This window comes from Notamacropus eugenii, chromosome 3 (genome assembly GCF_028372415.1).
Source record: "Notamacropus eugenii isolate mMacEug1 chromosome 3, mMacEug1.pri_v2, whole genome shotgun sequence".
Lineage (NCBI taxonomy): Eukaryota > Metazoa > Chordata > Mammalia > Diprotodontia > Macropodidae > Notamacropus > Notamacropus eugenii.
Window position 1 is genome coordinate 396,615,620 of NC_092874.1, and position 23,083 is coordinate 396,638,702.

The window sequence follows — 23,083 nt, forward strand, 5'->3', positions numbered from 1 at the left end:
GAAAGGGCATGATGGTACCTCCTCCCTCTCTGCAACCCATACCCAAGTGTCCAGGATATCCAAGCAAAATTATAAAGGCCCTTTTCCTGCTCCACAGTCCCCCTAGTATATAGCACTATGTCTTTTACACATGAATACTCAATATGTGCTTTTTCATTCATTCATCTGCCTTGCCACCATGCAGGAATTTCTGCCATAGGGCCTCACCATCCCCATTTGGGGCTCTCTTCTGACCAAGTGTTTGAGGAAAGCCTCACCACCATACTTCACTCTTTCTTCCTACTCTCTAGACATCTCAGTCTTGTGGGTGTACCTTTTCCTTGTCAACTCCTCCCCTTGTCCCTCTCCAATTCTGGAACCAGAAACCACGATCAAATCAACTCTGTCATTTCTGGATAGTGCGCCAATCAACTCTCCTAAAGCCCCAACTACCATCTTTATAACTTAGCAGACAAAAATGCCCCTCCCTCACAACTAGTTCCCTGGGTGTGTTGTGTCCCCCCATAAGAATGTAATCTTCAAGGCAGGGGAAGTATTTGATTTTGTATTTGTATCTCCAGTAAATAAATCCCCTTTTATTTGAAAAAAGCTTTATCATTCACTCATTCTCCTAACCCTGTCTCTCCAAAGAAATATCTTATGCTCTAAATATCTCATGCTCATGTCTTCCCCCAGAGAAAATGAATAATTTCTTGAGCTTTACAGACTGGAGAAAGGCAGTCTGATTAAACTAATTCACATTAATGTATCCATGACTGAAAGAGGCCCTTAATACCATTTCTACCTCTACTTCCTGTTTACCTTTATTTAAATCATTTAGTTAGTAGGAAATGCAAGTTTGGTTACTAATAAAAACATTAATTTCTCTTCTCCTTCCTCCCTCTCTCACAAAAAGTGGATCAAAACCTTGGCGGACCATTTCTGAAAGGCAGACAACCACTGCTCTCTTTATCAATACAAGATACCACCTATAATCACACCTCTTCTCTAAAATCACAGGATCACAGAATAAATGTGAAGTCCAGCCCCCTCAGTTTTACAGATGAAAAGGCTGAGGGGTTAAATTACTTTCCTAAGGTTGAAGTAGTAATGAGTAACAGAGTCAGGATTTGCTCTACTGCTCTGGCACTAAATTCAGCCCTCTTTTCATTGCCCAGACATACTGTGATTCCAATCCTAGAGTCCTATATAGGACAGCTGATCCTCAGAGAAGCTAAGCCACATCACAGATCAGTGACAGTTTTATGACTGTCAGAGCATAAATCAAAGGACTGAAAGAAAACCATGCCTTCACAGCTGGCCAGGTGAGCCCTGGACTCAGTTCTAATCATAAGCTCTAGTCCTTCCATGGAGCTGTTACCCAAACATTTGCAGAGTCCTCACCCGCAGGCCATAGTAGTGTAAGTGCACCCACGGCTCTTCAGCATGCTTCTTCTGAAGAAATTCATAAGACTGAACCCGCCTCTGGCGAGCCTGCTCCGACTCAGGTCGAGAGAAACGCACCTGTGATAGGCAAGGGAAGAGTGCATTGCAAAGACTAAGTCCTGGCACAAACCTCACGATGAGTTGTGCAGACCCTCTCCCTGTCATCCACTGCTTGCCACTTGCTTCTCCACTGCCAAATGTATGGCAGAACTTCCTTTTTCTTGTTGGGCTCTTAAGCTCTTTTCTTGTTGGGCAACTCAAAGACTATCTCTGCCCAGAAAATTTTACAAATAAGCCCACTCTCATCTCCCTCCACAGCCCACCTTCTCTCCTCAAAACAAATAGACAGGCACTCGATTCGATGATCTAATAGAATATATCTCCTCGATTAGACCATGAACTTAAGGGCAGAGGCAGTGCTGTGTAGGGGAAACAGTCCACAGAACCCTGTTCTGCTCCCAACTTTCACACTACACATTGCCTGGGACTGTGGGTAAATCAGTTTCTGCATCTGCACAAATGGATTAAACTAGATAAGTCTTAAGGTTCTACCACCCCTAGAAGTACAAGTCTTGTGAAAAGACGTCTTTGCCTATCCTTCAAATTATACCACCACGTGCCCAATAATAGCAGCAGTCCCATTTCTATGATGCTCCAAAGTCACAAAGCCTCCTTTGGTTCTCATGACAGCCCTGTGAGATAGGGGGTACGTGTATTATTATTCTCTTTTCAAATATATGAGAAGTGAAGTTTAGAGAGAAGTGAACAGCTCAGAGTGACAAAAATCAATAAACATTTGTCACGTGGTCCTGCATGCTTGGGAGCTCAACGCTGGATTGCTGATGGACCTTTCCTCTAACTCACTCTTATTTACACTCAAGGACCTCATCCATGTGGCACAACCAGACATGGTCCTGTTAGCCCCACCTTTCACAGCTGAAATTAACTCAAGTTAAACTAGAGCAGGGGTTCCTACCCTGAGGTCCATGAACTTGGATTAAAAAGAAAATCCTGATAACTGTACTTTCAATATAATTGTTTCCTTTGTTATTTCGTTGAATTTTATTTAATGCATTTAAAAATATTCTTCTGAGCAGGGGTCCATAGGCTTCGTCAGACTGCCAGAAGAGTACAGGACACAGGAAAGATTAAGAAGCCCTGATTTTTAAAATGCTCAAGGGATTCATTTGCCCCACAAGTTAGAAGCAAAAACATTAGTCTCCTTCCAGTCCCAAATTCTTTCTGTTGGACGTCACTTTTTACAGACCCTCAACCTGCTCCCTGATTCTGTAACTGTGCCCTCCCACCTCAGCCCCAGCCCCAGAGGAGGCCATAACAGCCTCATAGAAGGTGAGGCTTCGGATGTACCGTGATCTGCTTGATATCTTCTTCGGCTTCATCCTGCGAAGAGTCCCCAGCTGCCAAAAGAAGAATCATAGAATCTGAGAGAGCTGATTCAATCTTCTAAGTATCTAATAAGTGACTACTAAGGGCAAGGCAATGTTACTACCATACAATAAGGATTTCTGACACATTTCTTTTAGAAGGAAAAAAATCTCTGCTATCAAAATTCTCATGAAATTCCTCTTCCTTTTGCACAAAACCAGTTGGGAAACTGATCTAGCACTCTGCATTTTGCAGATGAAGAAATTTGGGACCAGGGAGGTCTATGGTCAGATTGAAAGTTATAGGCAATCCCAGGATTAGAACCCAGGCCACTTGGCTCAGGTCAATGCTCTTGCCACTGGGTTATAATTCCTGGTAAGGAATTGGCCCATGATTTTCAATGGGCTGATACTACTGATATTGGGGCAGGGGAGGCTAAATGATAGGCCCAGATCCAAAGCAAATATTAATATATCAATGCTTAATAATAATGACACTTGTATAGTACTTTAAGGTGTGCAAAGTGCTTTACAAACTTTATCTCAATGGAGTCTCAACCCTGGGAAGTAGGTGCCATTATCATCCCCATTTTACATATGAAGAAACTGAGGTAGACGAGTTAAGTGACTTGTCCAGAGCCACACAACTAATGAGTGTTTAAGGGCCTGTTTGAAATCAGATCTTTTTGACTCCAGGTCCATACAAAGTCACTGCACCATTGAACAACACAGATTAAAAACAAAAACACAAATTAGATCTTTGGCTCTTGAACAACCAAGAGCCCACTGCAACACTACGTGGCTATTTCTTCATTTCTTCCCCTCCTGTTTTTCCCCAGTGACCTCTACCCCTTCCCTAAGCAACTTGTCTATTCTTCCATGTGATACTCAGGTCTCCAGGGCCCTCCAGCCCATCTTATGAGGGGGAAGGGTGCTCACCTTCATTGGCCGCCTCTCTCTCTCGGTGCTTGGCATCGGCTTTATCCAGGTAGGAGAAGCTGGGCCGTAGCTGCAGGATGCCGTGCAGAGGGGTCAAGTGAAGTTCGCCTGGCAGAGGAAGAGGGACTCTCCCAGGGTTCTCTAGGGACTGACCTCCTCCCCAAACCACTCCCAATTCAGTTCTAGGGAACCTTATACAGCACACAGAGAGCAAGCTCCCTGGACCAAGTGAAGGCGAAGCAATAGCCAACTTCTCAGGCTCCAATCCCTGGACCACTCCCTCTCTTGGAACTAACCTGTTCTGAACCCCCATCTTTCCCACTGCTTAGTCATGGAAGGGCTGAGATGAGAAAAGGGGTTCTCATACCAGGTCTGACCCTGACTTCTCAGGGCAGCCTATCCATGGAGCAGGGATGATCACAGGGTACATGTGCAATCCACAAGCATTGGTTATTTGACTGGAGTCTGCTAGTAGGTGGGTTTAAAAAGCTGGGTCCTTAATAGGACCACATAATCACAAGATGATATAGCAGAAAGGACCCTAGGAAATCAGCTGGTTCCAATCCCTTCATTTATCTCTTTTATTAGCACAGTGAAGCCCAGAGAGATAGTTTAAAGTCCTACACTTAATAAGGAGCAAATATATGTTCTTTATTCAAGGAGTCAAATTGGAAAGAAGCTCTTGAGAATAATCAGATATATCCTGATAATATCTTAAGTTCTGAAAAGATTTGGACCAGATACAAATCAAAAAGCTTTTATAGGACCTGATCAGATAGGTAAACTTCTCTGCCAAGAGGACAGACTCCTTTTCCCTACTCCCTGCCGAGGAAACAAGCTTCCAACCCCAATCACCTTTTCTGTAGAGAGCAGCAGCATAGCGGGAGGTGTTGCTTGTGGTCTGTGAAGAACAGAACGTCTGTTTGTCCATTAACTTCCTGGAAATACAACAGGAACCCATAGTTAAAGGGTGGAAGATGGGAAAAGCATGGAAGACAAGAACTTTCCTTGTTCAAGATAGGGGAATTCCCAATAAGGAAGTGACCTCCCCCTTCTCAATCCCTAGAGAATCCAGTCTCGTGACCAAGCATAATAATTGCTGGCATTCATACAGTGTTAAGGTTTGGGATGTAACATACACTATCTCATCTGATCCTCACAACAACCCTAAGAAGTAGGAAGACTTCAGTGACTTTCCTGGGGTTACACAGCTAACAAGTGTCAGAGTCATGACTAAGAAATGAAATGCTCATTTGGTGAGCATCGTTCAGAGGGCAGGTGGTCCACCTAAGATGAGTCTATATGCAAAAAGACTGGTCTGGGTTTGAAGAAGCTCATGATGCTTCAGAGCAGCTTCCCAGGAAACTCATGGAGCAAAGGGGATAGGGAGCAATGCCCTGAGGCAGCAAGAGGACCCACGTGGAATAGGTGCTTGTCTCATCTGTGCAGGTGCCATCCACATTGAGTGCTATCTGCTCCCCTTTGCTTCGGCAGTAGTTGGGATTCATTGTGTCAATAGCCATTTCGAGCTCCACCTGCAGGCAATCATTCCAGGTTAAGAACATTCCTAGTTAAGAACAGTTCCAAGAACTATGCCCAAAGGTCTATAAAACTGTGCATACCCTCTGGCCAGCAATACCACTAATAGGTCTGTATCCCAAAGAGATTTTTTTTAAAAAGGGAAAGTCTCTATATGTACAAAAATATTTAATAGCAGCTTTTCTTGTGGTATCAAAAAATTGGAAATTGAAGGGATTTCCATCAATTGGGGAATGGCTGAAAAAATCGTGGTGCAGGATTGTGATGCAAGACTATTGTGCTATAAGAAATGAGTGGGATAGTTTCAGAAAAACCTAGAAAGACTTATATGAATTGATGCAAAGTGAAGTGAGCAGATCCAGAAGAACAATATGCACAGTAACAGAAATACTGTATGATGATCAACTGACAGTGACCTAGCTATTCTCAGCAACGAAATGCTCCAAGACCATGAAAAGGATTTAAGATGAAAAATGCTCTCCCCCTTAACAAAAACAATCAATGGAAGTATGAATGCAGATTGAAGCACACTTTTTTTAACTTTATTTTTCTTGACTTTTTTGGGTCTATTTTCTTTCCCAACATGGCTCATATGGAAATGTTTTCCATTACTGCACATGCATTTAATCTATATCAAATTGCTTGTCTTTTCAAGGAAGGAGGAGAGGAAGGGAAAGAATGTGGAATTCAACATTTTTCAAAATGTATGTTAAAATTTGTTTTCACATGTAATTGGGAAAAAATTTAAATGGGAAGGAAAAAAATATTTTTACCCATCCATGGGGAATTAAAAGCCCTAATTTTTAAAAAGATGGTTGCAAAAGTGGCTGCATCACCCTTCAGGGAGGAGGATGAAGAGGGAGTTCCTTATGTTCACATGGCAAAAAACCCTCTGGGGACAAATGACCTCTCAGACTGCGACTTTCCCATCAGTCTTTCCCAGCTTTAGGTTTTCTGTACTCCTGTTCCTTGCCCTCAGAAACAGAAGAACTGAGCCCAACCTATAATTTCAGAACTGAACTGGAACTCCCCTGGCCCTCAGCACAAAAACAAAACACTCAGAGTCTGCAGGGTCTCTGAGTCTTTTGAAGGCACTAGGAAAAGAACTACAGCAAGTAGCCTTCTACATACTTACAGAGAGAGACCTCAGACCCCTCAACAAGGAGAAAGACCATCTTGAAAAGCATAATGGACAACAAGAGCTGAGTGTACTTACTCACTAATCAACTGTTCTTAAATGCTTACAAAAGAGTTTCAGCTCCAACCCCTCTACAGAAACTAGTCTTTTTAAAGTCAGCCAACTATTTGTCCAATCTAATGGTCCCTTTCTCAGTCCTCCATCTTGCTGTCTCTGTAACATCAAACACCAACCATTATATTTCCTTGAAATTCTGCTTCTCTTAGCACCCACCATGCAGTTCGAGGGTCTCCTCTATTCATTTTCTGTGTCTTTAATATCCCCTCCTCTCCCTTGTCCTAGCCCCTACACAGAACCAGCAGCACAGATTCTGTCATCATCTTACTTATCTTCCCCTCCAAACTGACTCTTCTTCCTAACCTTCCTCCCTCTGAGAACGTTGCACTGCCAATCTCCCAATATGGACACCAGCTTTGCCTCCATTCCCGGGACCCCATAATCCTGTTCTCCTGCTTCTATTTCTACCATCTGCCTTGTGCCTCCTCGTTGTTCTATTCCCATTGCCACCTCCCTAAGTTCAATACCTCTTTACTATCTGCCTCCTTCAGACTCAGAACTGGTCTCCTCCATCATATAGAACTGCTAACAAATTTAATTACATTATCTCCATACTCAAAAAATCTTCATTGGCTCCCCAATGGCAAAGTTCAAACTTCTTAGCCTGGCATGAAAGGCCCTCTACACTTCATCTGGAATCTAGTTCTCAAGTCTTGTGACTTGTTACTTGCTAATACATAGACCTATGCACCAACTAAACTGAATTATCCATTTTCCCATCTCACAATTTCAACAATAATTATAATAATGATGACGACAGTCAACACTTACATAGCACCTTGAATGTGTCAGGGACTGTGCTTTCAAGGGTCAATTCAAATACATTCTCCTTCCTGAAGCTTTCCTTGGTCTTCACCTTCCCAGAAGTACCCTCTTCATTTGATCTCCCAAAGCATTTATTACATTCTGCCTTGTGTTATACGGATTAGATAACTCTCTTATTAGATTGTTAGCTTTTTTGAAGTTAAGGATGGATCATGTTTTAATTATGTGTCTCCAAAGCACAGTGCCTGGTGTGTAAGGGGCATTAAATATTGCCACATCCTAAGATACCCTCTAAATTCAGCCTTCTCTTTTAACATTATTTATTTCCTTTTCTCAAGTGTCTGGTCCTTCCAATTCAATTCACATTTTCCAGCACAGCTGGGATTGGACAGGAAATGAAATAACCTTCTTGACAGAAGCCAAGGAGTCCTTTGAGCTGCCATCATGAGAATTAACTCCTAGAAACCCTAAGATAAGGAGCTAGGGATTCTTGCTAATGCACTCCCTTCCTAATTCCCAAGTCAGGGAATTACACTGGGACTGCCTTTTTTTCTCCCCTGAATTCTCTCCTCCCAAATCTGGATCCTCCCTCTACATCCAACTTTAGTTTCCACTCTCCTCTCTAATTTCCTCCATACCTTCCCAAAATATAACCAAATTGTATAATCCTACTTTTTGCTGCTTTGGTTTAATCTTGGCTGACAGGTGAGGGATGTCATCATAGGTCATCGAGGCTGGGCGGACAGGGTACTGTAGAAGGAAAATACCAAACACTGAGCTACCTCTCCAGTTTCATTCCTTGCCACCCTCACCCCCCACTCCCATCCCCACCCCCCACAGTCCCACAGCCACCACAGTCTAGAATGTCAGCAGGGAAAGTTTAAAATTATTTTACAATGATCTGGGAGGTCCTAGTGATCTATGACATGACACAGTCAATCCTTTCACTGGTGTAAAGTCTTGTTTCTCTTCAACATCGTTTACTTACTTCCAGACAATGGGTACATGCTCTCTGCATGACCAATATAAGAAACCTGTCCCTGGCCTGGGCCCAGAGAACTGCTATTTATACCTTGGGGTCCTTGTGGCCACTACTTCAATGACAGCAAAATCAGAACACTACCCCGACTAACAATGAAGATTATGAAGGGAAATGAAAGGGCACAAATTAGCTGGCACAAAATAAAGCAACTCAGAATGCCTCCCGACTTTTCTTAACCAGAGGGGTCTAGTTTTGGGGAAGAAACACTGGGCTAGATATCAGGAGACCTGAGTTTTCGCCTTGACAATGTTATGAACCAGCTGTATGATACTTGGTTATAACATAGTCTCTCTGGGTCTTTTTTTTTTTAATTTGTAAAATGGTGATACCAACCCTAACCTCATAAAATTGTGAAGATAAAAGTAGATCAATGAATCAAAGCAGATGCACTAACTGAAAGAAATAACTAACACTATTTTCAACTCAATGCTTAGTTTCTCCAGTTTGGATGAGGTCTTAAAAAGGCTATAAACTGATAAACATACTACCCTACATGGAACCAAAGGTAGAAGCCATTTTAGGACAACTAAATCCCAGGATGAGGAAACGAGTTATTTCCTAAAACTTCACTCAAACAGCAAGACAATGAGCTGCCACTTCCCGAATCTGTGGCTCATAGCCATCCCAAATAATAGGCTGAGCTCTGGGAATTCAGACGGGGAAGAAGAGTGAAAGGAACGGAAGAGATAGTAAGAAGCAGCTTCCAGCAAGGGTTCTTTTACTTAAGCATCCAATCCAGTACCACCTCCATCCCAATCCTATACCTTCTGTGTGCAGCTACCTCTCAACCACCATGCTTGAGCACTGATGCTGGGCTATCTCAAGCGAAGAGAATGAGGTCTTTCTTTGAGTTTGAACTCAAATTCTGCCACTGACCTGGTAGTCAATGCCAAAGATTCAATTTTCTTTTATACAATGAGAAAACAACAGCCTAACCACCCCCACACACAAACAAAAAGAGCCTAAGATTTCAAAGCACCATGCTTTGAACAGCATAAAAATTACACACAAGGCTCATATTTGATCACACTTTTAAGGCAACATTTTATGGCTTTCTTCCTCTCTGTAATTTTCAAAATTTCAATTCCTGCAATTACCTGAAATAGGTAGAGCTTCTCTGCAAGGCTTTTGGCCAGGTATACGTCAATCTGAAGAGAGAAAGATAACAAAAGACTTTAACCAATCAAGGGCACTCAGAGACCAAACAAATGCATATGATAGTGACAGAGGAGTTCACCTTCCACACGAAGGAGGGAAAGGGGCTTCACACTATGCCAATTTACCTCCTGTATGACTGGATCATTTTCTTCATTGGCCATACTAGGATGGGCAAACAAAAGCCAGTACTTCTGGGGGCACAAACTGAAAAACAAGGATACTATTTAGCTTTAGGCAAAATTCAAGTACTTCCTACTCACTCAGGCCTGACCAAGTTAAATCAATAAATGATTATGAGGCTCTGCTATATGTCACAACTGTGCTGAGGGATGGGGGCTGCGGAGGGGAGTTGGAGAGAGATACGACAATATATGGTATTGTGCCCTTTGCCCTTAAATATCTTACATGCTAGCTAAGGAGACAACAATCAACCAACAAATATGGATTAATCCTTTACTATGTGCCAGGAAGAAAAATTACACAGTCTTTACTCTTAAGAAGCTTGCATTCTTTCAAGGGAAACCACAAGGATGTATGTTAAGTAAATACAAAATACGTACAATGTAAATACAAACTAACAGGAAAGGGAGGAGTTACCTGGATAGGAAAAGGCAGCTCCTGAGATGAGCTTTAAAGGAACTAGAGCTACTAAGAGGTGAGATGAGAAGTAAGTGCATTCTAAGTACAGGGGACATACTATGCAAAGGTACAAAGCCAGGAGACAGGGTGTCACATGTGAGGGAACAGGAACTGAGAAAAAAGATGGAATACTGTACACGAGGAAGCACAGGAAGAATATACAATACAGCTAGAAAGGTAGGCTGATCTAAGCTGTAAACAAGAGGGCCTTAATTCCATTTAATCCCAAAGGTGATTGAGAGGTACAGGAATTACTTGAACAGGGGAGACACATACATCAGAACTATGCTTTAGGAAGATTACTTTGATAGATTAAAAAGGTCCCATTCACATCAAAATATTCACAAGCAACAATTTTTATAGTAGCAAAAGGACTAGAAGTAGAGGCTCACTGAGTAGAGAATGGTTAAGCAGTGGCAAGAGAAATGTCATGGGATACAACTGTGCCATAGCAGCACTGGCCCTGGAGTCAGGAGGACCTGAGTTCAAATCTAACCTCAGACACCTGACACTTACTAGTTCTGTGATCCCAGGCAAGTCACTTAACCCCAATTGCCTCACAAAAAAGAAATGATGAATGTGAAGAATTCAGGAGAAAAGGAAGGTTTATATAAATTGACGCAAGGTGAAGAAAGCAGAACCAGGAAAACAATATTATGACTACAACATAAATGGAAATAATAAAACAAAGCTGAATGCTATGTAAACATAATAACCAAAGAAGAATGTCTATGTTGTGAGAAGTGGATCTTTTGTTTACTTTTGCTAAATTGCTTCTTTCCCTTTTCTTTTTTATTCTTATAAACTCACAAGTGATGGCAGTAAGGGAAACAGAGGAACATATTGGAAAATGAAAGTGATATAAAAAAAACCCCAAAGATATCAACATTTTAAAAAAGAGGTCTATCACTTTGATAATTGCATTGAGGATGGATTGGAGAGTAGACAAGATGTACATACATAAAAAAACTTTCCCCTATCCCTCAAGGTCCAGCTCAAATGCTTCATCTTCTCCTTGAAGTCTTCTCTGATGCTTTCCTAGCTGGAAATTATCCCTTCTTTACATGATGTTATACAGCACTGAACCCCCTAAAATGTACTTGTCCTAGTTTAATACTTCTATTAAAGCCCTGTTCTAATGCCTTGTTTTATCATGAACATCATCCTAAGTTTTCAAACGCCTTGGTAGCTAAGCATAAACTCTGGAAGATTCTACCACATTGGACAGATGCAGTCTGTCATGAGATAAACAGGCTAGCTACCCCTTGATGCAGAGAGTCCACTGCTAGACATGATAGCCCAGGGATACCAAAGGCACAATAAGAGATCATATACACACTAAAATATTATAATGTTACTTTTTGTGTTAACAGGAAACTAAGCGTGTATCAATTGGGGGAATGTTTGAACAAACTGTGGCATATGAATTCAATGGAATAGCTGTGCATCTGATCAAAGTGCAAATATAATGAATTCAGAGAAACACGGGAAAGGAAAATAATACAAATCGATTGTACCTCATGAAACACCTTCAAAGTCTTCAAATCATCTCTCTAATAAGGGTTTCACTTCAAAGATATACAGGGAACTAATACTGGACATTCTTCATGCTCGGAATGCATTTGCTCTTCACCTCTCTCTGCCTCACAGAATCACTCCTGAAATGCAACTCAAGAACCAACTTCCAAATGAAGCCCTTCCTGACCCGCTCCGCTCCCAAACTATGCTTAACTACTTTGTATTTATTCTTCATACATTTATACTGTACACATGTGTTTACTTGTGGTTTCCTCTTTAGAGTAAAAATTGTTTCTTTCTTTGTATTTGTATCTCCAGGAACTGGTACACAGTAAGCATTTAATAAATTGCTTGTTCTCAAAAGAAAATTACAAATTATTAGCCACCACCCTAATGATTTTTCTAAACTACTAATATTAAGAGACAACCCTGAAATTTCACATTATACTCAGCGAATCGGCAAAGATGACAAAACATGAAAACAGCCAATGAGAGAGGTTGTGAAAATCCAGGCACACTAATATGAATAGGTTTAACCATTCCAAGAAGCAACCTGGAATCATATTTATAAAATGACTAAAATGCTCATACCCTTGGACCCAGAGAATCCACTACTAAGTATATACACAAAGGAGGTAACTGACAAAAATTTTCCATATACTCCAAAATATTTCTAGAAGCAATTTTGATGAAGAATTGAAATTAAGTAAATGCCCATTGATAAATGATAATTAAATTATGATACATTAATTACTTTGTTATAAAAAACAACAAACATGATGAAGAAAAGCCCAGGAAAACTTTAGTGAACTGATAACAGAATGAAGGGAGCAGTGCCAGGAAAATAATACACATATATGATTATTACACCTACAACTATAAACGTAAGGAACTACTATCACAAAACAATGACAAATGAATGTTATGAAATTATAATGTCCAAGCTTGGCCTCAGAAAAGAGATATGAGAAGACACCTCTCCCCACTCCTCTGGAGTTAGGGAGAAGAGAGAGCTACATATAAAATCAACAGTCTTTCATGTGGCAATTTGTTTTGTGAATTTTTTTCCCTTTTTTTTCTCTTCCTTATCCCCACTTTCTCCTTTACTCTTTGTCATTAGAAATGGCTCTCTGGGGGTGGCGAGGAGAGAAGCAGGGGGAATGTTGATCATGCAAAGATGAAAACTATCAATAAAAATAAATTAATATCCACACCTTTGGCCAAAGATCTCACTGCTAGACATAATACAAGGATATCAATGATAAAAAGATAGCTCTCATGTCCACCAAAATATTTACAGAAGCATATTTTTTTTGTAGTAGCAACAAACTGGAAACAAAGCTCTTCCATTAAGGAATGGCTAAAACAAGTTGGGTACACGAATGTAATGGAATAGAGCTAAATAACATGAATACAGAGAAGTACAGGGATACTTGTAGGAACTAATGAAAAGTGACATATATACAAATAGAACTAAGGAAATAAATGTCAATGCAAAAGAATTACTGAAACTGAAGCTATGAAATTATAACCAAACTTGACCCCCCAAAACAGATGAAAATGAAGCTGTCCCCCTTCTTGCAGAGGTGGGGGATGATGAGTGTGGCGTGTGAAGCCCTAACTTATTTCACACTTGGTTGACAAATTGGTTAGTTTTGCCAGAACTATTTTTTCCCTTCAATCTTGGTGTTAGATAAGAGTGAGAAAGTACACCTCCCTTTTTTCTCTGGAAAAGACTGGAAAGACAGAATATAGGGAACGCCATCAGACATGTTTCCTGTGTAAGTTTTATTTAACCTTTTTTTAATGTTATAAGAGAAGGCTCACTGAGCGGAAGGCTAGAAAGTATATCTGGAAATGGCTGTGACAGAAAAAAGCATCAGAAATATGAGGGTTGGTTGCTGTCATTTAAAGAAGGTGCATCACCAGGATGACCACATGATGATGAACTTTTTGGCCATATCAACTCAGGGGTTACAGATTTGCTGAAGTGGAGCGAACACCCAAAGAGAAAAAAAAATCATAGCTCAGAGAAACAAATCTACATATAGTCCTCCTCATCATCTATAAAAAGGAGTGTAAACTCATAGAATCCCTCTCTTCCTTTGTAATGCTACCCAAGAACCAAGTTCCAAATGTAGCCTTTCCAGATCCTCTCAATTATCAGGGTCCTCCCTGCCAGACTATACAGTCATTAACACTTTGTATCTTTTCTCTTCACATTTACACTGTATCCTTGGTTTTTTTTTATTCTTAGTATCTCCCTCAGTGTCTTCACCGTTGGCACTTAGGAATGAATGAACTAGAGAATACAAGAAGAAATAAAACCAAGTGCCCAGCTGTATGGTACACACACTTCTACAGGGGATAAAGTGCTCAAAAGGAAAGAAGGTATAATGGAGATTCAGTATTCAGCTACCCTTCTGCTATTCTCTCTTTCTGGGGTTTATATTTGGATGTTTCTACCTTTCTCCTGAATAGTCAACTCAATGTACCACCTTAGTAACCACTTTTCCACCCATCCTAGCCAGGAAAGCTTAAGTTTTTTTAAAAATCTTTTCCCTTTATTCAAAAAAACAAAAACAAAACAACAACAACAGAAAACAGCCTCTTCCCAGCCTCATGAACCCTCTGTCTCCAAGGGGATCTTGAAGAGACAGAAGGCCTGGAGAGCACATACCTACCTGCCCAGACGGGCAGATGTGGGTTTGCCCTGGGAGCCGTACACCAGCAGCCAGGTTCTCCTCTCAAATGTCAGTACCAACTGAAAGAAAAAGAGGCATGAAGAATAACACAAAAAATAAAAAAAAAAAACAAACATCCTGTCCGCGGCAACTCATAGAAATTCATAGCCAGGGCCACTGCCCTTCTCGTCTGGCTCTCTAGCGATCTGCTTTAGGTCTAGACTAGTCAGACAATGAAATCAGCCAATTCTAAGTTACCAGGAATGGAGAATTTACAGCATGACACCAAAGCTGGAGCAAGCTCAGGGATGCTGAGATCTCCAGAAAGGAAGTAGACCTGTTCCCTGCCATTCTCATAAAAGCCAGAGATCCAGAGTTGAGGTCAAACTATCTTGCCCTGGTCTCCTCTGACTCTCAGCCATTTACAAACCTGAATACTTTGCTAGTGTTAGACGGCTTGACCTCTAACCCTAGGAAAGGTGAAGAATGGGGAATTTCTGCTATTACTCCACATTTGAAAATGATGCAAATATTTTTAAGAAATCATGAAAACTGAAATGGGCTCCGGGAACTAACATGGTCAGTAATCTCAAACCCGGAGACTGGACCAAAGAACAATTCTCCAGGATTAAGAGGGGATGTGTACATGTACTTTGGGGAGGGGAGCCAGAAAGGAGGAAATCCTAAAGAACCAGCCTGAACCAAGGGGGGCATCGATCGCACAACCTCTAGGGTTTAACGATGGCAAAAGGGCAGAGCTGCCACAAACTGGCGGCATGACTTTGAACAGGTTGGCTTCTCAATAAGAAGAGGTCATTGGACCAGAGAGTGCCAAGGCCTCTCCCGGAGGTCCAGGATTCTAAGGTGATCCTTGGGTGGAAGGATGGTAAGATGGCAGAAGGGCAGCTCTCAGGGAAGGCTACCCCGAGGGGCGTGCTCTCCACCTGTCCATGCCACCATCTGCTGGGCTCTCTTTCTAAGGTGCTGCCAACACCACCTCTGCCCCAGGACCGCGGGAAGTGCCCCGTCCCCACTCTGACTCACTTATTTCTTCCCCAAGTCAGCCCCCCACAGCTGTCACCGGCCGTGGAGACCTAACCTCTCAAAGGCAGGTGTCTCCAGGAGAGGGTGGCACCGCTGGGTCACCTGGAGTTACCCACTGCCTGCTGGGTCAATGGGCAAACTCGGCCTCCCCAGTTCCAAGCCCCCCATCTCGAGGATGGGGGTCCAGCCCAGTGGGAGCCCCCCCACTCCTGCCCTCCCACCCCCATCCGCCGGCCTCCGCACCTCCTGGAGCAAGAGCGCCCCGGGGTGTTGGGTCAGAGGATGGCCAACCCCCGGGAGACCCCACCCCCGACCGTGGGAGCGGCAAGGGAGCCACCCCGGGCGCCTCCCCACAGCCCTGCACAGTCACCCCGGTCGCGGCCCCCCTCTCAGGCCCGCCCTCCGGGACGCCTGGACCTGGGCAGCCGCAGGAGCCCGCTCCGGGCCGGGCCGGGCCTAGCCCCCGAGCACGGCCGCGACGCCTCCTCCGGCTCCAGCGCCGCTCCCCGAGGACGTCCCCCGGCCCCCACGACAGAAAAGCTCTCACTCACCGGGCCCGAGGACGTCGGGGAGGGGGCGGCTGCAGGGGGAGCGGCAGGGACGGGGGAGGAGCGGGAGGAGGAGGAGGAGCGGCGGGAGGAAGCAGGAGGCAGAAGCGGCAGCTATCTCCGCGAGCTGCAGGGGCGGCGGCGGCGGCGGCGGCGGCGGCGGCGGGCCCAGCTCTCTCAGGCAGCAGCCATATTGCTGGTAAAACTCCAGCAGACACGTGGGGGGAGTTGGGTCCTCCCCCGGCTCTTCCTCTTACCCACAATGCCCCGCCCCGGAGCGGAGCAGAGCGGAGCTCTCCCCACTCTCCGGGCCGCACTTCCTCTCCGGACCAGCAGGTGGCGCCGAGGCACCTCCCCCTTTCCTCGCCTTCTCTCCCTTCCGCCACCTTTTCTGCACCACCCCTACCTCGGTGCCTGGAGAGGAGCGGCCCTTCCTCGCCTTCCTACCACCGATAACTTCTGCTCGCAGGCCGCAGGTGGCGCTGGAGCGCGGGGGAATGGGGAGAACCAAAAAAAGCCACTTTCTGGCAGCGGTGGGATTCGAACCCACGCCCCCGAAGAGACTGGAGCCTTAATCCAGCGCCTTAGACCGCTCGGCCACGCTACCTAGATACAGAAGGCGGCTTCTTGAGCTCTAGTCAATCTATGACAGTGAGTTGTTTTGTTTTTTTTTTTTTGTTTTGTTTTTTGGACGCTCTAAGAGTCAGAGCTTCCCGGAAGTAGAATTCATCCTCCTCCAGCTTCCGGATTTTAGCCCTCCGTCTCCTCTCTTGCGCCTCCCTCCCAGACCGTTAGTCCCCGGAGGACAAAAGCGGCTTCTTTTCGCGTCCTTCGGGCCAAACTCCAAGCCTGGTGTGTCCTGGATCTCGCGTGGAATCGAGCTGTCCGGTAAAGACTGACTTGTTGTTCTCTCTTTATAAATAAAAAATATACATCTTTTTAAAAAGTGCCTCCCATTTCTTATGAATGTCTTGTTTTAAATCTCATATTATCTCTCTTTTCCTCCCCTCCCCTTTACCCAGAGAGACAAACATTAGGAAATAACCAGCCGGCTCCGCCACCCCGCGCGTGGGTGCTTGTCCCCTTCCGAGGCTGGGAAGGGGGAGCCCTTCTGGGGCAGGTCTTCAGGGCCCTTTCACAGTGTTTTCCATTCGCATGACCGCACTCATGTGTGCTGTTTTTAGCTTACCCCATCCCAAATCAGACAGCTCTTCCTAGCATTCCCAAAAGGAGAACAGTAAAAAGTAAAGGCCATGTGACCTTTAGAAAAATCTAAGTTAGAATAACTGAAGTTCCACTTCTAGCGAAGATGACGGAAGGCAGAAATGGTTGATGTTCAAGAGGCCGGGAAAAGCCAGGGACAGAGCGCGCTGTCAGAGGAGCTGCGCGGCGGCCCAGCCGTGCTGGAGGGCGGTTTGGAATGATGCTGAAATTGACCAGAGTGGCCACACCTCGGCGCCCTGACAGCCCCGCCGGCCCAGGAAGGGAAGCTTGCATGTATCCAAATGGTCAAGCGGCACTCTGCAGCAGGGAAGAATTGGACGCAGGGACCACCGTTTGGAAATTTGTTTTTGCAAATGTGGCACATGAATGTAATGGAATATTATTGCCGTAAGAAAAGAGGAATATGAAGGTCTGTGAGTGGCTCTGTGAACTTCTCATTTGATTTGGAAAGGGATGCCCTTAGGTAAGGTAGACACTGTGCCGTTTGGCTCTGGTTCCTTGATTAGATGAAAATACTTTCTGTTGGGATCCTCCATCAGAACAGGGTGTGAACAGGGCCTGTGTACCTCTTTGAATCAATCAAAGCCATTGTGTTAGAGACTTCCTTAAGAAATTTGTATGAAAGGAAGAAGTCAAGACAACAAGCATTGATTGAACACTTAATTGTGAGATGTTGTGTAAGCCTATAAAGAAATGCAGATCTATCTATCATCTATCTATCGATCATCTATCTATCTATACACACACACACACACACACACACACACACACACACACACACACACACACACACACACATACATATATATGACTTGAAGGTAATCTCAGAAGGGAGGCATTAGCATTGAGGGATATGAGACTTCTTGACTTTTACCTGAAATTTAAAGAAAGTTAGGCAAGCCAGGAGGAGAAGGAATATCCCAGGCATGGGAGACAGCCAGTGAAAGTTTTGGCATTAGGGAGATGAAATAGCTTGTTTGAAGAACATCTGTCTGAAAAAGAGAAATAGATTTGGAGCAAATAGGGGAAAGGAAGAAATAATCTGTACCAGAAAAAAAGAAAATAAAGAGGAGAGTTATTGGTTCAACAGGCATCACAGAGAGGAGGAGGGCCCAGGCTGAGGGAAATCCAGAGAAAAGGACATCTCTGTCCCAACTTCCCTTGTTGAAGCCACAGTCACTATAATATTATATGATGTTTCATTACCCATATTTTTCCAGTAAACTGAATTTTGCCTCACCTGCAAAGAAATCAGGGATTAACGAAAGATAGACTTAAATGTAATAGAGTAAATGTGAGGCAGAGAGTATAACTCTGCCCAAGTGTTAGGGATTTTCCTAACTGGGGACTCCAGAACAATTATAACTGAACTCAAAACTTGCCATCTAAAACAAATTCCATAGTACTAAAGGGGATTTAACAAAGCAAACAAAGAAGGTACCAGGTGGACATTTGGGGCCAATAAATTTCCCCCATTTCCCCATAAAATGAGATAATTATTGTGAAGAGGTATTACATCCTGGTTGGTACCTTGATAAATGCTTGAGTATACCAAAATATTATGAGAGGATAGTTCATATTCATGTGTGTATGTATGTATACATATACATATACATACACACATATATTCAATTCCAATTCAATCCAATAAGTTTATATTAAGTTCCAGTCACTGTACTAGGTGCTGGGTATACAAGGACAAAAAGGAAACAATTCCTGCTTTCAAGAAATTTATAAGCCAGCAAATTCTTGACAAATGAAAAGTACATATATACAGATGATCCCCATATTTCGAGTTTAGACAGGCTGAAACCAGCCACTCAGAGCTTCCCAGAGAGCTGATTAAGCTCTAGTTGACCTACTTCATTACCCTAATTTCACAGACCTGTTTGAAACTGTCAAGCTGAAATGTCCTCAAGTCAAAAATGAAGCAGAAGCCAGAGAATATAGGAGGGTGACTCCACTCCATAGGATGAGTTAGGGCTAAAGCTTGAGTAGAATCCAAGCAGAGTTCCCTGTGCTCAGTAGACTAAAGTAAGAATCCCTGTCTTTGCTAAACTGGAGTTATTAAAGAAAAATATCTAGGGGAGAATCTGGTGATAGAGGCAAGGAGAACAGAGGAGATAGGGGTCATTGCAGGGGTGTGCTGGAGCTAGTGTTTGAACTATTTAAGTTTGATTAAATTTTCAGTGTGAGAATTTATGCCTCAGAAATCAGCAAATGCTATATATTTTAGATCTTGACCTATTGCTTTATTGATTATCTGGACTTAAGAAAATGATAGAGAAAGTGTTAATACTGAAAATTAAACTTGAGTATGTTCTATGTATATTTTTTTAGAGAGCAGATTGTTAAACACTTAACAAGAGGATGTAATGGCACACATCTTTTTGATTTTGAGTTGTGGGAATGACACCAGAAACTATCCCTATCCCATTCTTCTCTGGATCTAATCACACTCTATTCTAGCTTCTTAGGCTACTTCTGAGCTGCTAAGGAGTGTCTGAGAGCAAGGACTTGACTTACCTGTTTTGAAATTAGCATGAAATATATAGTTGCACAAGTCACTATAATGAGACATCATTGTCACCATGCAGGCAAGAAATGACCTTGTGATGGTCGAAGCCCAGACATAATAAGGGAAAACCCAGCCAGGGCAATTTTGTTATTCAGGTCAAGCAAGACACGGAAGGAAAGAAAGGGGAATTTATTAAGTATCTACTACATGGTCAGGCCCTGTGCTAAATGATTTGCAAATATTATCTCATTTGATCCTCCCAACAACCTTAGGAGATAAGTGGTATTATTAACTCCATTTTAAAGTTGAGGAAATAAATAAAATAATCTTGAAAAAAGAAATAAGAAAAATAAAGTTGAGAAAATAGAGGGAAACAAAGGTTAAATGACTTGTCCAGGGTCCTACAGCTAGTAAGTGTCTGAGGCTGAATTTTACCTCTTCAGGCCCAAAGCTCAATCCACTCTGCCATTTAGCTCTTACCATCATGTCTCAATTTACATGAGAGAGGAAAATTCCTTAAAAAAAAAAGAAGTCATGTAAATCAAATGGAATTCTTTGACTTCACTTCTGATTAAACCCAACACTTTAGCTTTCAGTTTCCCTGCTTTTTCCTCTACTCTCCTCCTATCCTACAGCCTCCTTCAAGTGATTATTGCAAAAACAAGCAGTGAACTACTCTCCTAGATGAGTTTTACAGTAAAGATGCCTTTTAAGATCAACATATATTTATTGAACACTTTCTAGTGTGCAACTGTTGAATGCAGTGACCTAGGACTGTGAAATGCAAAGATATGTGTATCATACAATCTCTGTTGTTCGCTAGCAACAACAATCTTAATACACTATTCAGATGTTAGTTATTAGTATTGCCATATCAAGAAAATAATTAGTCCCTCATTTGCCTGTTTTTAACATAAAATTTTATTTGAGTCTTTTAAAAAACATATTTCCCACAATATCCTCCTTCAAGGAACCATCCTTTGTCACCAAGAAAAACAGTTTAAAAAAACAACAGACAACCAGCCTTGTTCGCTGCTCCTGTACTCCCCTACCTGAGAGTTATTTAAGGGAGGGCTATGTTCCTTCATTTGTGCCCTGGACCCAATATTGGTCATTAGCTGTAATTATTTTACCTGATTCTAAGCAGTATTCTGAGTTTCCTTTACAAAAAAAAGCATGGGGAGAGTCAGTCAACAAGTACTTATTGAGTTCTTACAATGTGCTAAGCACTACACAAATAAAGAAAAGCAGAACAGAGGTCCATTCCCTTAATCATGAAGGTAGTTGCTCAGTGGAAAGAATTTCTGGCCTGCAGTCAGGAAGACCTGAGTTCATATCATATTCAGATACTTACTACCTGTGTGACCCTGTTTAAGTGATTCCCCAAATGGAGTCAAGAACAGTTGGAAGGCCCTGGGATAGTGTTGGAGGAGGACTGAGAAAGGCTTCCTGCTGATGGTGGGATTTGAGCTGCATCTTCAGTCTAAATCAGGAGGCAGAGGGCATGTAATTTAAAGATTTTCCCTGACAATTAATGGGCCTCAGATTAGGGGAGGCTTGTTTTGTAGAAAGGCTCACATCTTTGTTAATTGCTAATGAGGCACTGGGTCACAAGATTGTGATGCCTTCTGGCTCTGAAAAGTGTATATATACTCTGAGGTGAGGTTTTGCTTTGAGGGGCTTACTCTTTGGAAGAAGGTTCATGTTCCAGATGAGACTCTGAGTAGCCTTTAAGGAGCTCCCCCAATCTTGGCTTTGAAAACTCACATGTTGGTGCTTCTCCCTCTGGTAACTATGTATGTATGTGATGGTCGGATGGTTGGATCTGTCTGTTGGTCTGTGATGTATGTATTGCTTATGGTCAGACAGAATTCCTGTTTGTTGATTTTTATTTCTCTGCTTATATTTTCTCTGTTGGCATATGTGATTAAATAAGATTGTTGACCCCTCAAAAGTTACTTTCCTTTTAGAAAAGCAGATCTAAGAACCTGTTTTAGCAGGCCATCTTGGATGTGTCAGGGTGCTTGCTGCTAGAGGGGAGGAAGGAGAGCATTCTAGGTCTGAGGAACAGATAGAAGGCAGAAGATGGAATGTCATCTGCTAGGATCAGCTAGTAGGACAGTTTTGTTGGATCTTGAAGCCAGACTGTGAAGGGCCTTAAATGACAAAGAAGGGATTTTATTTTATATTTGATCCTAGAGGAGCCATTGGAGACAGACCAGTGCTTTCGGAAAATCACTTTGGCAACAAAGTGGAGAATGGATTGGAATGGGTAAAAAATTGAAAGTACACAGGTATAAAAGGTTATCTTTTTGTAAGATCATAGACTCAGAGCTAGAAGAGACCTTTTTAATTTTTTTAAAATTTTATTTGCTATTTTATTTTCCCCCTGTTGCAGGAAAAAACAATTTTTAACATTCATTTTTAAAACTTTGAGTTTCAAATTCTCTCCCTCCCTTCTCTCCTCCCTCCTATTTTTACCTTCCCTTTTCCCCTCCTTGAGAAGACAATTTGATAAAGATTACACCTGTGCAGTCATTAAAAACATTTCCATATTAGCCATGTTGCAAAAGAAGACAGACAGAAAACCCCAAGAAAAATAAAGTTTAAAAAGTATGCTTTGATCTTCATTCAGATTCCATCAGTTCTTTCTCTGGAGGTGAAGAGCATTTTTCATGATAGGTCCTTTGGAATTGTCTTGGATCTTTGTATTATTGCATATATCTAAGTCATTCACGGTTGATCATTGTACAGTATGGCTGTTACTATGTACAATGTTCTCTTTACATCAGTTCATAAACATCTTCCCAGGCTTTTTTTAAACCATCTTGCTCATCATTTCTTATAGTTCAATAGTATTCCATTATAATCATATATCACAACTTGTTCAACCATTCCCCAACTGATAGGCATCCCTTTAATTTCTAATTCTTTGATAAAGCAGGGGTTCTTGGTATTTTTTTTTTGTATGTGTCATGGACCTCTTTGCAGTCTGATGAAACCTATGGATCCATTCTCAGAATAATGTTTTCAAATGCATAAAACCCATTGGATTATAAAAGAAATCACATTTTTTTTCCAGTAAAGTTTTCAAAGTATTGTTAAAATGTTTATAGATTCCAGAATAAGGACTCCTGGCCTATCAGTCAGACTTTCCATGATGAATTAATGAAAGACAGTACTTGTAAAGTTGAGAGATTTTTTAATATATTTATCCTTACTATGAGAACTACCTGTCTGTACCAGCACTAATTCATTTCAACAAATATTTAAATACCTACTATGTGAATGGTCCCAGGAATAGAAAGTAATAGTACTTGCCCTAATAGATGTTTGTTGACTTGAATTGTCCTTATTAGTACTTGAAGTCTAATAGGAGCAGGGATGTGGTGAAGCTCAA

The 23,083-nt window shown here is 42.3% G+C and overlaps 1 protein-coding gene and 1 non-coding gene across 5 annotated transcripts in view; both read right to left on the minus strand.

The window, feature by feature from the left end:
* Positions 1-16,430, minus strand: part of POLR3E (RNA polymerase III subunit E) — a 29,141-nt gene extending 12,711 nt beyond the window's left edge. Inside the window, exons 1-10 of one of the 4 annotated variants that reach the window (XM_072597889.1) lie at positions 16,348-16,430; positions 14,350-14,429; positions 9,634-9,712; positions 9,448-9,498; positions 7,981-8,058; positions 5,169-5,284; positions 4,605-4,687; positions 3,750-3,857; positions 2,794-2,843; positions 1,384-1,503 (exon numbers count right to left, since the gene is read on the minus strand). In XM_072597889.1, coding sequence (XP_072453990.1) covers positions 1,384-1,503; positions 2,794-2,843; positions 3,750-3,857; positions 4,605-4,687; positions 5,169-5,284; positions 7,981-8,058; positions 9,448-9,498; positions 9,634-9,669 — 642 coding nt within the window. In that variant the 5' untranslated portion in view covers positions 9,670-9,712; positions 14,350-14,429; positions 16,348-16,430. Of the gene's footprint in view, positions 1-1,383; positions 1,504-2,793; positions 2,844-3,749; positions 3,858-4,604; positions 4,688-5,168; positions 5,285-7,980; positions 8,059-9,447; positions 9,499-9,633; positions 9,713-14,345; positions 14,430-15,944; positions 16,084-16,347 lie in introns of those variants that run through there. The other 3 variants (XM_072597891.1, XM_072597888.1, XM_072597890.1) reach the window with 3 other exon arrangements.
* A 36-nt stretch (positions 16,431-16,466) lies between these two features.
* Positions 16,467-16,548, minus strand: TRNAL-AAG (transfer RNA leucine (anticodon AAG)). Its single transcript has one exon. It is a non-coding gene; the product is annotated as a tRNA-Leu (tRNA).
* Between the last annotated feature and the right edge of the window lie 6,535 nt (positions 16,549-23,083).